Here is a 13,948-nt window from a genome sequence, read left to right as displayed (position 1 = left end):
GGAGAGAGGAAGGTGGGAAGGGAGAAAGGAAGAAAGAGGCAACCAGAGGGGGAGAAATGTTAGGGGAAGATGACTAGAGGGCTTTGAAACCCAATTCCATCAGGAGCAACATATGGAAATAGTAGGGGGTGTAGGTGTGACTTGGAAGTGAAGGCAGGACCATAGGGGGAAAAAAATATTCGGGCCAGGTAGTGGCGCACTTGGTTGAGCGCACACGTTAATAGTGTGCAAGGACCCAGGTTCGAGCCCCTGGTCTCCACCTGCAGGGGGAAAGCTTCACAAGTGGGGAAGCAGTGCTGCAGGTGTCTCTCTGTCCCTGTCCCTCTCTGTCACCCCCTTCCCTCTCAAGTTCTGACTGTCTCTATCCAACAAATAAAGATTAAAAAAAATTTAAAAAAAAGAAAATATATATATATATATATATATATATATATATATATACACAGATAGTTATAGAAATAATAGTCATCCCATATCTGTGACCCAGGGAGAACCACTGTAGTTCAATGGGGATATGGAACTCTGGTGGTGGGAGTGGTGTGGAATTTTACCCTGGTTATCTTGTAATTTTGTGAGTCAAATTAAATCATGTACACAAACACAAATAGAAAGAAAGGAAAAATCTTTTGCCAGAAACATTTTGTGGGTGACAGATTTTTGCTTTCCTATAATGCCTGGATTTCAGTTTTAGTTGTGGAGGAAATATATATAATAAAGTTATCTCTGAGGCTCTGTGCCAGCATTGTGAATCCACTGTTCCTGGTGGCCATTCCCCCCCCCCCATTTTATTTGCTAGGACAGAGAGTAATTGAAAGGGGAGGGGAAGAGAAAGATCGACACCTGTAGACCTGCTTTACTCCTTGTGAAGTGTCGCCCATGCTGGTGGGGAGCTGGGGGCTTGAACCCGCATCCTTGCATGGGTCCTTGCGTTTAGTACTATGTGAACTTAACCAGACCCAAGTTAACCGCCTGGCCCCCTAGTTGTGAATATTTGCAGTTAAGAATTAACATATGGGAGTCAGGTGGGGTAGTGCAGCAGGTTAAGCGCACGTGGTGCCAAGCCCAAGGACCAGCTTAAGGATCCCAGTTTTAGCCCCCGGCTCTCTACCTACAGGGGAGTCGCTTCACAAGCGGTGAAGCAGGTCTGCAGGTGTCTATCTTTCTCTCCCTCTCTCTGTCTTCCCCATCTCTCTCCATTTCTCTCTGACCTATCCAACAATGACGACATGAATAACAACAACAATAATAACTACAACAAGGGCAACAAAAGGGAATAAATATTTTTTAAAAAAGAATTAACATAGTAGAGAGAGAGAGACACACAGAGAGAGAATACACTAATATCACTCTGGCATATGCAATGCCAGGGATTGAATTTAGGGCCTTATGCCTTTAAGTCCAGAATACTACCACAGTGTCTGCTACCACCTGGGCTGTTGGACTGTTGTTAGAACATTCTGCTGCTGGGGTATTTGGTTAAATTTGTTGGTAGAATGCTTTTCATACTGATACAGAGCTTTCCATAAATGTTAAAAGTTAAGTTTTTTTTTTAAACTTCTTTTTTTAGTCTGTTTATTTATTTATTATTGACTAGAGACCAGAAAATTGAGAGGGGAGGGAGAGAGACAGACACCTGCAAGCCTGCTTCACTCAGTGAGGCTTTCCCATGGCAAGTGAGGACCAAGGGCTTGAATCCAGGTCCTTGCACACTATAATGTGTACACTTAGCCAGATGTGCCACCACCTGGTGGCCCCTAACTGTCTAAACTTTCCAACAATTAAACAGGCAGTATGGTTTATATTGAACATCTGTCTTCCTTTATGAAATTTAGACTTTTGGTGAGTGCTAGTGGCTTTTTATATCATCACCTCCCAATAAAAAACCTTGCACATGAAATCGCTATTGATTTTCATCGTATCAGTTGAACATACTTCACTCATTACAATTCATTTCTAGAGTAATTGACTGTCTCCTTTGCCATTCCACTGGGAGAAGACTCTCAGAAACTTGTTTCTGGTTTCCTTTAGATTTTACTGCATGGTTTTCTCCCTGATGATTTTGCTATGTATCCTTTTGTTGTAATAGGTCTTAGTCATAAGTTCTAACTATAAAGTCACTAAATCTGAGAGTTATGCTGGGGATCCCAATACAATTTGTCATTCCAGGAGACAGAACACTAGCATTAGAACAGGTTTTACTGGGGTGTTGTATGCTTTACATTGGGTTCTAGTTCTCCCCCGCCAAGAGAATTGGATCAGTCCTGTTAATTTCGCGGGCCTGCTTGGCCCCGCCCCAAGGAACCCCCCGAGAGTTCCAAAGTGGCAGAGTTCCAGAGTGGCAGAGTAAGAGAGTTCCAGAGTTGGAGGGTTCCTGAGTTCGAGAGTAAGAGAGAGTTGGAGAGTTCCAGAGTAAGAGAGAGTGCTTGCGCCGCCGCAAAGAGACAGCAGAGTTCTGTTTGGTGATTAGTTTGGTTTAGTTTATGAATCGTTGTTCTTGAATAAAGAAATACAGCTTCCCTGCCCAGCCGTATGTCTCTGGTCGTCTCTGTTACCCGCCCATGAAGCTAGCTAACCCAGCTGGAGGCCTACGAATTTTAACAACACTGGGGCAGTGAGGACTGAAAGATATGGCTTCTGATTTGGACAACTTGCATTTGAATGGGATATATGTGATTAACCATCATTGGCATTTGGGTGGCACTCAATGCCAAAATAAGCAAATGAGATTGCTACAGGAGAGATAGTATGTAATCTTGAGGCATGGACACTGAAAGGCTGGACACCCCCAGGTAGTTATGTGGAGAGTCAGAGTGATTGGAAGTCAACAAGAAAAGCATCCTATTTGCTCTTGTTGATTTCTTATTTGGGCCAGTCCCTCCTCCTACCCATGCAAATATCCCCAAGGTAGAGAAGTTTGTTTTAAGAACAAAGTAGTCATCTGTTTAGCATGGGCTTGGTATGAAGACCAAGTAAGATAAGGTTGGATGGATATATTCTGTCTTTCTCTCTTTCTCTTCCTTCTTTCTTCCCAACCAACCCTCCCTCCCTCCCTCCCTCCCTTCCTTCCTTCCTTCCTTCCTTTCTCTCACTCTTCCTTCCTTCCTTCCTCTCTCTCTCTCTCTTTCTCTCTCTCTCTCTCTTTCTCTTTCTTCCTGGACAGGACAGAGGGAAATTGAGGGGGGAGGAGAGGGAGATAGAGAGGGAGAGAGGAAGAAATACTAAAATTCAGACCTGCAGGTGGGGTGTGGGGACTCAAATCCTAGTCTTTGCGCATGGTATTATGTGTACTTAACCAGGTGTGCCATAATGAGCCTCAGGCATATTCTGTTAAGTAACAAAAAAAAAAATTGTGATGACCTTAGTGAGAGCAATTTCAATAGTTGGGACAGGGAACTCATGTTCTGCCTGTTAATTGAAACTATAGATCGGACCATGTCTGATGAGATAAGTTTATAGTATGGCTTTATTTCAACTTAAATTGATCAAAAAAGTAAGTAACTGTAACTTGGCAAAGGCAAGAATTTATAGTTTAAATAAACTGTAGAAAGCACCTGAACCAGTTACCTCAATTTACAAATTTGAAACTGAGGTCCAGAAAGAAGAAATGTCTTGTCCTTTGAACAAACAGGCTAAACTGATGCTGTTCATATCAGAAATACAATCTTGATTATATGGGCACTTTGTTTCCATTTTTAGTACTGAATGGTGGAATATATAGTCAAAATATTTGTTCAAGGTAGGGAGGGGGGTGGGCAGATTTTAGGATGATTCCTGCACACCATCCCCATCACTAACCCAGGTCTCCCTCCACCATCCCATCATGCAATGGGTTCCCCAACCCACTCTCAATTCCGTTCTATCTCCTTCCCCCATGTCTTTGGCCTTATAGTGTTACTATGAACATATTGTATATAGATCTCTGTGGATCGGTGTTTTATTTTCTTTGGATGGATCCCTAGGTGAGGGATTGCCAAGTTTTAGAGCAGGGTCATTCTAATGTTATCTCCAGGTTGTCTCCATAGGGATTGGTCCCATTTATGTTACTTCTCCCCTACATCTTTGACAGCACTTGTTTCTAATATGTGTGCTTAACTGGGTGTGCCCCCATCCAGCCACCAACACTTATTTCTAGCCTTTCAGATGTATAACATTTTTACAGGAGTGAAGTGATATCTCTTTCTTGTCTTTTCATTTGCATTTCTCTGATAGACAGTGACTTTGAGCATTTTTTTTCATGTCTCTTGACCATCTGTATATTCTTTTTGTTGAAAATTCTGTCTATGTCCTCTCCACTTTTTAAAATTTTTTTGTTGCTGAATTTTTTGAACTCTATATATTATTTATTTATTATTTTTAATTCTGCTCTTTTTAAAAAAAATCTTTATTTTTTGGATAGAGACAGGCAGAAATTGAGAGGGAAGGGGAGATAAAGAGGGAAAGAGACAGAGAGACACCTGCAACCCTCCTTTACCACTTGTGAAACTTTCCACCTGCAGGTGGGAACTGGGGGCTTGAACTTGTGTTCTTGTGCACTGTAATGTGTACACTCAACCAGGTGAACCACTACCTGGCCCCTTATATATTTTGTTTATTAGGCTTTTAATGTATGTCATATAAGGATCTCATATTCTCTAGGGTTTTGGAGCTTTCTATTTTAATAACAGTTCCTTTGGTGGTGTGAAAGCTTTTTTTTTTTTTTTTTTTCCAATTTCTTTATTGGGGAATTAATGTTTTACATTCACTAGTAAATACAATAGTTTGTACATGCATAACATTTCCCAGTTTTCCATATAACAATACAACCCCCACTAGGCCCTCTGTCATCCTTTTTGGACCTGTATTCTCCCCACCCACCCACCCCAGAGTCTTTTACTTTGGTGCAATACACCAATTCTAGTTCAGGTTCTACTTGTGTTTTCTCTTCTGATCTTGTTTTTCAACTTCTGCCTGAGAGTGAGATCATCCCATATTCATCCTTTTGTTTCTGAATTATTTCACTTAACATGAATTTTTCAAGGTCCATCCAAGATGGGCTGAAAATGGTGAAGTCACCATTTTTTATAGCTGAGTAATATTCCATTGTGTATATATACCACAACTTGCTCAGCCACTCATCTGTTTTTGGACACCTGGGTTGCTTCCAGGTTTTGGCTATTACAAATTATGCAGCTAAGAACATATGTGTACAGAGATCTTTTTGGATGGGTGTGTTGGGTTCTTTAGGATATATCCCCAGGAGAAGAATTGCAGGATCATAGGGTAGGTCCATGTCTAGCCTTCTGAGAGTTCTCCAGACTGTTCTCCACAGAGGTTGGACCAATTTACATTTGTGTGGAAGCTTTTCAATTTGATGTAATCCTGTTGGGTTTTTTGTTTGTTTGTTTGTTTGCTTGCTTGCTTTTCTTGCTGTTGGACTTGTTTCTTGAAAGATGTGTCTGATGCAAACATTGTGCATTCTGCTCGTTTTTTCTACATATATGATGATTTCTGATCTAACATTTAAGTATTTGATCCAGTTGGAGTTGACTTTTGTTCATGGTGATATGTGGTAGTCCTGTTTCATTCTCCTGTACTCAAAATTCCCTGCACTTGTTTGTTGTAAAGATTCTCCATTTAATGTCCAGGCCTCCTTTGTCAAAAGTTAATTGTCTGTAGCTTTGAGGGCTTATTCCTGGGTTCTCAATTCTATTTCATTGATCTGTGTGTCTATATTTGTTTCAGTACCAGGCAGCTTTGATTATAATAGCCTTGTAGTGTAGTTTGAAGTGAGGAAATATGTGAAGCTTCCATTTTTAAGTATGTGATGCCTCCATTTTTTTTTCAGGATTGCTTTGGCCATTCTGAATATTTTCAGGATACAGATAAGGGTTTTTTTGTTGTTGTTGTTGAGTTTTTATTCTACAAAAAAACTGAAGAAATGTGGTGGAATCCAGCTGGGGCCCTAATTGGGAAATCCTGAGATTCCCAAACAGACTTGATGGGCCTAGACCTCAAATAAATACCTCTCTCCATTGTTACTGGTCATTTCTATCAGGAACAACAAAATAGATCCCTTTGTGGGCCCCCATAGGGCCTTGTCCTCAACTTTGATCAACAATGGTAGAGAATGTTCCATACTCTGAAGGGAGGATGGACAACATACTCTATGCTACAACTGAGGAAGATGGGTCAATACTGGGGCAGCATGGAATGTTTCTACTCATGACCACAGAATGTGAGCTCAGATCTAGAGGGATGCAGATTTCACATAGGCTCCTAAGCTAATTATGGGCCCCAGATCATATCATATCGATGGGGTTTACAGTCAACAATATTTATACCCCTTTCCCATATTTGGGAGCTACTCTGTTCCCTGATCCAACTTTCTGGTCCTTTTCCCAGCTTGGATCCGCCTGCATATCAGATTTCAGGCTCAGAGAGAAAAAATAAAACAAAACAAAACACTAGTATAGCTACAGGCCCTTTGAAATATAACTAAAATATGCCCACTAGCTATCGACAAAATGGAGGACCCCCGCCAACACTTCATCTGCACTATTCCAGCCTTTAAGTCCATGACTGTTCAACAATTTGTTTTGCTTTGTATGTTAACTCTCTTTTCAGCCACCAGGTGCCAGATGCTAGCAGGATGCGACCAGACTTCCAGGACAGGCAACCTCACCAATGTGCCTTGGAGTTCCATTTCCCCAGAGCCTTTCCTCACTAGGGAAAGAGAGGGATAGGCTGGGAGTATGGATTGACCTGTCAATGCCCATGTTCAGTAGGGAAACAATTACAGAAGCCAGACCTTCAACCTTCTGCATCTCACAATGATCTTGGGTCCATACTCCCATGGGGTTAAAGAATAGGAAAGCTATCAGGGGAGGGGATGGGATACAGAGTTCTGGTGGTGGGAATTGTACGAAGTTGTACCCTTCTTATCCTATGGTTTTGTCAGTGTTTCCTTTTTATAAATAATAAATTAAAACAAAACAAAAAAAAACATTGAATATAAAAAAAAGAAATTTGGTGGAATCTTGATAGAGATTGGGTAGAATGGCCATTTTTAACTCTTGTTAATGCTTCCAATCTATGAACATGATATGTCTTTCCACTTCTTCGTGTCTTTTTCTGTTTTCTTTAGTAGAGAACCATAATTATCAGTCTTTCACCTCCTTAAGTTTATTCCTAGTTACCTGATTGTTTTTTGCTGCTGTTGTAATTTGGATCAATTTCTGGTTTGATATTTGCATGGAGGAGTGCCACTAAGTCTTGTATATTAATTTTGTAGCTTGTCATCTTGCTATATTACCTGACAATTTCCAGTAGTTTTTTGCTGAATTCTTTTGAATTTTTTATATATACTATTGTATCACTTGCACATAGTGACAGTTTTGTTTCCAGTCTTTATCACTATTCTCTTTTCTTGTCTGATTGCTATAGTCAGGACTTTTTTTTTTTTTTTTTGCCTCCAGGGAGGGTTATTGCTGGGTCTTGGTGCCAGCACTGTGAATCCACTGCTCCTGGAGACTATTTTTCCTGTTTTGTTGCTATTGTAGTTGCCTTTGTTGTGTGGTTGTTATTGTTGTTAATAGTTGTTGTTGCTGGATAGGACAGAGAGAAATCGAGAGAGGAGGGAAAGATAGAGAGGAGGAAAGAAAGACACCCACAGACCTACTTCACCTCTTGCAAATCGACACCCCTGCAGGTGGGGAGTTGGGGGATCGAACCAGGATCCTATGCCAGTCCTTGCACTTTGTGCCATGTGCACTTAACCCACTGCACTACCACCCAGCCCCCAGCCAGGACTTCTAAGACTACATTGAATAGTAGTAGTAGACAGTCTTGTCTTACATCTTATCTAAAAGGAAAAACTTCTAACTTTTTGCTATTGAGTATAATACTGACTGTGGGTTTTTCGTCAATACCTTTTTTTAAAAAATACTTTTATTATGAAGGGATATAGGATCATGTCAAAAGTTTTCTCTATATCTCTTGAAATAATCATGTGGTGTTTGTTTCTCCTGTTAATATGATGGATTACACTTACTGACTTTCATATGTTGAACTATCCTTGCATCCCTGGAATAAATTTCATTTGGTCATGATGTACAATCTTTTTTTTTTTTTTTGCCTCCAGGCTTATCGCTGGGGCTCCGTCCCTGCACCATGAATCCACTGCTACAGGAAGCTATTTTTTTCCTTTTAGTTGTCCTTGTTGTTTTATCATTGTTGTGGTTATTATTATTGTTGTTATTGATGTCATAGATGTTGGCTAGGACAGAAGGAAATGGAGAGAGGAGGGGAAGACAGAGACAGGGAGAGAAAGAGACACCGGCAGACCTGCTTCACCGCTTGTGAAGTGACTCCCCTACAGGTGGGGAGCCGGGGCTCCAGCCGAGATCCTTACTCAGGTCCTTGAACTTTGCACCACATGCATTTAACCTGCTGCACTACCGCCCGACTCCTGATGTACAGTCTTTTTAATGTATTGCTATGTCCAGTTTGCTAGTATTATGTTCATAACCTTTGAATCTGTGTTTATGAGGAATATCAGTCTGTGGATTTCTTGTTTCATCTCTGCCTACTTTTTGACATTGAAATATCGTTTTTATTTTCCACTAACAGTGCCAGATTAGCCTCTCTTTTTGGATTGGATCAGGCAGCTGCTGGCCATGGAAATGAATTCTTCCAGTACACAGCACCAAAACAACCTAAGAAAGGCCAGGGAATAGTAGCAACTGGTAAGTTAAGAGGTTAGGGTGGGACAACTAGCCTAGAAAAAGTGGCATGCCAGGTTGTCTAGCCTCAGTCAGTCTGGCCAAGTTTCCACCAGTGGTAAGCTGGAGTGTGAACCTTGGCCTCACATCTGGCAAGAAACACATCCTGCCTGGAGAACTATTTCTCCTGCCCCAATTTTTATTTATTTATTTTATAGAGAGACCGGACTATTGAGAGAGGTGATGCATCAAAACACAACTCCACCATTCATAGCGATTTCTTTGTTTTGTTCATGGTGTTCTCAAGTTGTGCTTGGGGTGGAACTCATGGCAAAGCTTTATACTCTGAGACATTTCCCAACCCATGCTGTAATGTATGTGTTATATATGGGGGATGGAGGGAGTAATATGCATGTGCACGAAAAGAAGATAAATCACATAAGGATACATTGAGAAATTAGTTCTTGGTTGCTGTGTCCATTCCAGTGTTTCCAGTACTCCAGTACTTTCACCACCACATTCTTGTATAACTTACTCTAAATATTCTATTTCAAATGGTTTTATTCTATACTACTGTGAAAGTTAAATAATAGATGTTATCTAAATAGTATAGTACATTTTCTACCCCCACAAGTAAGGGATGTGGGGAAATTGCTTTATTTTTATCTATTATAGGTATCAAAATATCGGAAGGAGAAAAGAGACTGATGTCTTCCTTTCTAGACAAAGTTCTGTGTCCAGCCCAAAGATGTTTTTAGATAGAATTAGCACAAGTATCTGGGTTTAAGGCCTCTGGTCTCCACCTGCAGAGGGAAGCTTCACAAGCAGTGAAGTGAAGCAGTGTTGCAGGTCTCTCTCTGTCTCTCTCTTTCTCTATTACCCCCTTCCCCTTGGTTTCTCTCTGTCTCTATCAAATAAATAAAAATTTAAAAAAGATTAGAAGTTTCAGTGATCAATGGATAAAAAAAAAGTAGACTGCCAAAAATAAACAAAAAAACTTAGATTCTATAGACCAGAAGAGTAGCTCAGTAGTAGAGCTCAGGGCTCTCCTACATAAAATGAATCAGTGAAACTTGAAGAAAAAAAAAAAATCCTGGGTTGTAGTCCAAAACTACTGATGTTATTTTGTAAGACACTTGGATATTTAGAGCTTCATTTTTCTCATTCCTAGACAAAGCCATAGAATTGTTTTGTGGATTATATGCAAATGAATAATTGCCTTGAAAGCACTGTATTGTTGAGGGTAAAGGTGAATTCTGAAGCCAGTTTAATGGTTAGAAATCAATTTCAAACCAGAAGTTAATGACAGTTTTGTTTTCTCCATCTTCAGGAAATCAGGTGACACCAAAAGCAGCACCCTCCACAACAGACACTTCCACAGTTTTGACTGCAACAGTAGTCCATGCTTACAGATAGTAAGTAGCTGAGGAGGAATCTTTCTGAAACTAAAGGGTGGATTAACCTACATTTTGTAGTCATGCTTCTTAACATTTAAAAAAATATTTATTTATTTATTGCACCACCTGTACTTAACCTGCTGCGCTACCACCCGACTTCATTTATTTCCTTTTGTTGCCCTTGTTTTCATTGTTGTAGTTATTACTGTTGTTGTTATTGATGGCGTTATTGTTGGGTAGGACAGAGAGAAATGGAGAGAGGAGGGGAAGACAGAGGGGGGAAAGAAAAATAGACACCTACAGACCTGCTTCACTGCTTGTGAAGCAATTTCCTGTGGTGGGGAGCCGGAGGCTCGAACCAGTATCCTTATGCTGGTTTTTGCGTTTTGCGCCACCTGTGCTTAACACTCTGCGCTACCACCAGACTCCTGTTTCTTAACATTTTTTGTATAATTCTGTTCATAAAAATGACCTTTAAGGAACCATTAATTATTTTGGTGTGGGTTGTGTTCTGTGACACAGTTCTCATGCCTGAGACTCTGTCTGAGCTTCCAAGTTCAATCCCCAGTACTACCATAAACAGAGCTGAGCAGTGCTCTGGTGCAGAAACAAACAAACAAAAAAAAAGCAGTCTATTTTGTTTTCTTTCTCCTAGAAGTATTTGTACCCTCAGTTATTTTTTTAAGTGCTCAGAAGGAAACTGCTCTGCTGTGATATCATGAATAGAACATGTTTAGGGAGTAAAAAGGTATAAGCACTTTAAATCACAAATTGCTCTTCTATCCCTTTCAAGAGGCTGAATGGCTGATTTCCTGCTTCTATATGGAAGAAAAGAACATCGATTATGGGAGTCTGGTGGTAGCACAGTGGGTTAAGCGCACGTGGCGCAAAGCGCAATGACCGGCAGAAGGATACCGGTTCGAGCCACCGGCTCCCCACCACAGGAAATTGCTTCACAAGCGGTGAAGCAGGTCTGCAGGTGTCTATTATTCTTTCCCCCTCTCTGTCTTCCCCTCCTCTCTCCATTTCTCTCTGTCCTATTTAACAACGACGACATCAATAACAATAATAATAACTACAACAACAATGAAAAACAAGGGCAACAAAAGAGAAAATAGATATAAACAACAATTTAAAAAAAGAATTAAAAAAAGAACATTGATTCTGTTAATTTAAGAAAATATTAATACATGTTTTATTTGTTTTTGCTTTTGTAGCACAAATGGTCAATATATAAAGCAGGGAAAATTTGGTGCTGCAATCCTGGGGAATCATACAGCCAGAGAGGTGAGAATACCCATTATCTGAGGTGCAATCAAGTGTTCCAGACCATACTGATGAACTGTTTTTTCCTGAGTTTTCCTAGTGACTTGTATTTCAGGGGAATAGTGTGACTATTGAATATGAATTATTAATATTAGGTAGTAACATTTTAGGTGGCATTTTGCTTACTTTTGTGCAGTCAGATAAATATAGCTTCTCAAAAACATTAAGCTTAACCTTTGTGGTACTGACTTAGCTTAAGAATTTGGGAAGTTTTAGAGTAAACTATTTACTCAGGCTGTCCCTTTGTTAAGTAATGAATAATACTTACAGTACTATCTAGAGCATTATGTTTTTATGCCCGCAGAAGGGCCTGTGTTTATCCTTTCAAATTTTGATAATGAAATGGGCAGCTGATTACATGATAATAGTTTACATCAGAAAGATGTGGCAAACAGCCCAGAGACTAATTTTCTTGTGTGGGTTATGTCTTAACATCAAGGTCTACTCCAGAATGTTTTGAATATTGTTGAAATAGGAATAAGAAAATAGAGACTCTTGAGACCTAGAGAGCCTGGAATGCATGTACCTCAGAGGCTCTGAGACAGAGTGATAGCATAACTTGTTCAGTGTAAATAATATAATATCACTCATTTATATTTCAAACAAGCAAATAAAAACTTAATTATGGAAAGTGGAAAACTGAAAAGAATGGAGCTAGAATAGTGAGTTCCCCAGATAACCATGACTAGATTCTAGTAATTATTAACTTTATTTATTTTTTAAAATTATCTTTATTTATTTATTGGATAAGAGAGAGTCAGAAATTGAGATGGAAGGGGGAGATAGAGAGGGAGAGATACAGAGAGACACCTGCAAACATATTTCACCACTCACAAAGCTTTCCCTCTGCAGGGAAGGACCAGGGGCTTTGAACCTGGGTTCTTGTGCACTGTAATGTGTGTGCTTAATCAGGTGCACCACTGCCTGGCCCCTATTAACTTTATGTCATCCTTTATTTTTTTAAATTAATTAATTAATTTTTTATTGAGGCTAATGCTTTACAGCTCAGTCATTGACATGAGTATAATTTTTTAAAAAATATTTCTATTATTAGAGACAAGAGAGAAATGGAGAGAGAAGGAAGAGATAGTGAGAGAGAGACACCTGCGGCCCTGCTTCACCACTTGTGATGCTTTCCCCTGCAGGTGAGAACCAGGGACTTGAAACGGGTCCTTGTGCACTGTAGTGTGAGTGCTTAACCAGGTGCTCCACAGCTTAGCCCCTACAACTTCATTATACACAAGGACCCCACAGCTCTCTTTCATCTTCTTTCTTCCTCTCTCCTTCCTAGTCCTTTGCTTTGATGCAATACATTGTCGCCAATCCACATTTCATTTTGTGTTCTCCCTCCCTGTCCCTGTTTGTCCTTATTTATCAAGTCCCACTTATAAGTGAAATCATTTAGTATTTGTCCTTTTATTTTTGACTTATCTTACTTGACTTGATGTTCTTATTTCATCTTAACCTCAGCCTATCTTCCCTTGGCCCCACTTAGATATTTTTAGATAAATATACAGTAAGCAATTTAACTGTAAATATTTCAGGATATTTCTCTAAAAGATTCTTTTTAAAATTTTACTTATTTATTTATTTACCAGAGCACTGCTCAGCTCTGGCTTATGGTGGTGCAGGGGATTAAACCTGGGACTTGACGGAGCCTTAGGCATGAGAGTCTGTTTGCATAACCATTATGCTATCTTCCCCTGCCCTAAAAAATTATTTTTTATTGCCACCAGGGTTATCACTGGGACTGGTGCCAGCACTATGAATCCACCACTCCCTGTGGCAATTTTTTTTTCTTTCTTCTATTTTGTTGGCTAGGACAGAAAAATTGAGAAGGGAGAAAGAGAGAGGAAGAGAGAAAAATAGATATAACTATTGTGCCATTATCACATCTAAAAAGAAATCACAGTAATTCTTTGACCTTCTCTCCCTCCCCCTCCCTCCTAATCTCACTCAAAAATAAACTAATATATTTTTAAAAGATACAGATTAGCATGCTATTTTATTGTGCTTACATATGCTACAGTTTCTATTATTACTATAGGAGAGAATTATTTACTAGAACACATTTCTTTTATGTAAGTTTCTTATAAATCTTTTATGATTTTTTTTTGTTTTTGTTTTATATGAGTTACAGTTTTGTTTCAAAACTGAACAGAAATCATGCTTGACATTAATGACAACCTAGAAGTGGAAAAACTCTTAATAAATCAATGATCCTTCCCTGATCAGCTTGTTTGGTTGTTTCCATCTATTGGCTGTTATGAATATGGGTGCAGTGAATGTTAGCATACAGGCTGTTCAAGTTCTAGTTTTCAGTTCTTTTGGGCATATACTGTATGTCATATGGTCATTCTGTGTTGAACTTTTTGAGGAACTATCAATCTGTTTTCTGCAGCAACTGTGCCATTTTATATCTCCACAGGCAATATTTGAGGGCTCAGATTTCTCCATATCATTGCCATTGCTTCATTGTTATTAATATTTTTTATTACTATAGCCATTATAGTAGGTATGAAGTGG

At 39.5% G+C, this 13,948-nt stretch overlaps 1 protein-coding gene across 4 annotated transcripts in view; it reads left to right on the top strand.

Annotated features, from left to right (window-relative positions):
- FKBP15 (FKBP prolyl isomerase family member 15) overlaps nt 1-13,948 on the top strand; it is a 78,814-nt gene that overhangs the window by 4,352 nt on the left and 60,514 nt on the right. For all 4 annotated transcript variants that reach the window (XM_060199968.1, XM_060199967.1, XM_007526736.3 and 1 more), the window contains exons 2-4: nt 8,608-8,723; nt 10,030-10,114; nt 11,314-11,383. In XM_060199968.1, coding sequence (XP_060055951.1) covers nt 8,608-8,723; nt 10,030-10,114; nt 11,314-11,383 — 271 coding nt within the window. The remainder of the gene's footprint in view (nt 1-8,607; nt 8,724-10,029; nt 10,115-11,313; nt 11,384-13,948) is intronic.

Source organism: Erinaceus europaeus, chromosome 10 (genome assembly GCF_950295315.1).
Source record: "Erinaceus europaeus chromosome 10, mEriEur2.1, whole genome shotgun sequence".
NCBI lineage: Eukaryota > Metazoa > Chordata > Mammalia > Eulipotyphla > Erinaceidae > Erinaceus > Erinaceus europaeus.
The sequence above is the reverse complement of the archived record's forward strand: the minus strand, read 5'-3'. Positions and strand labels throughout refer to the sequence as shown.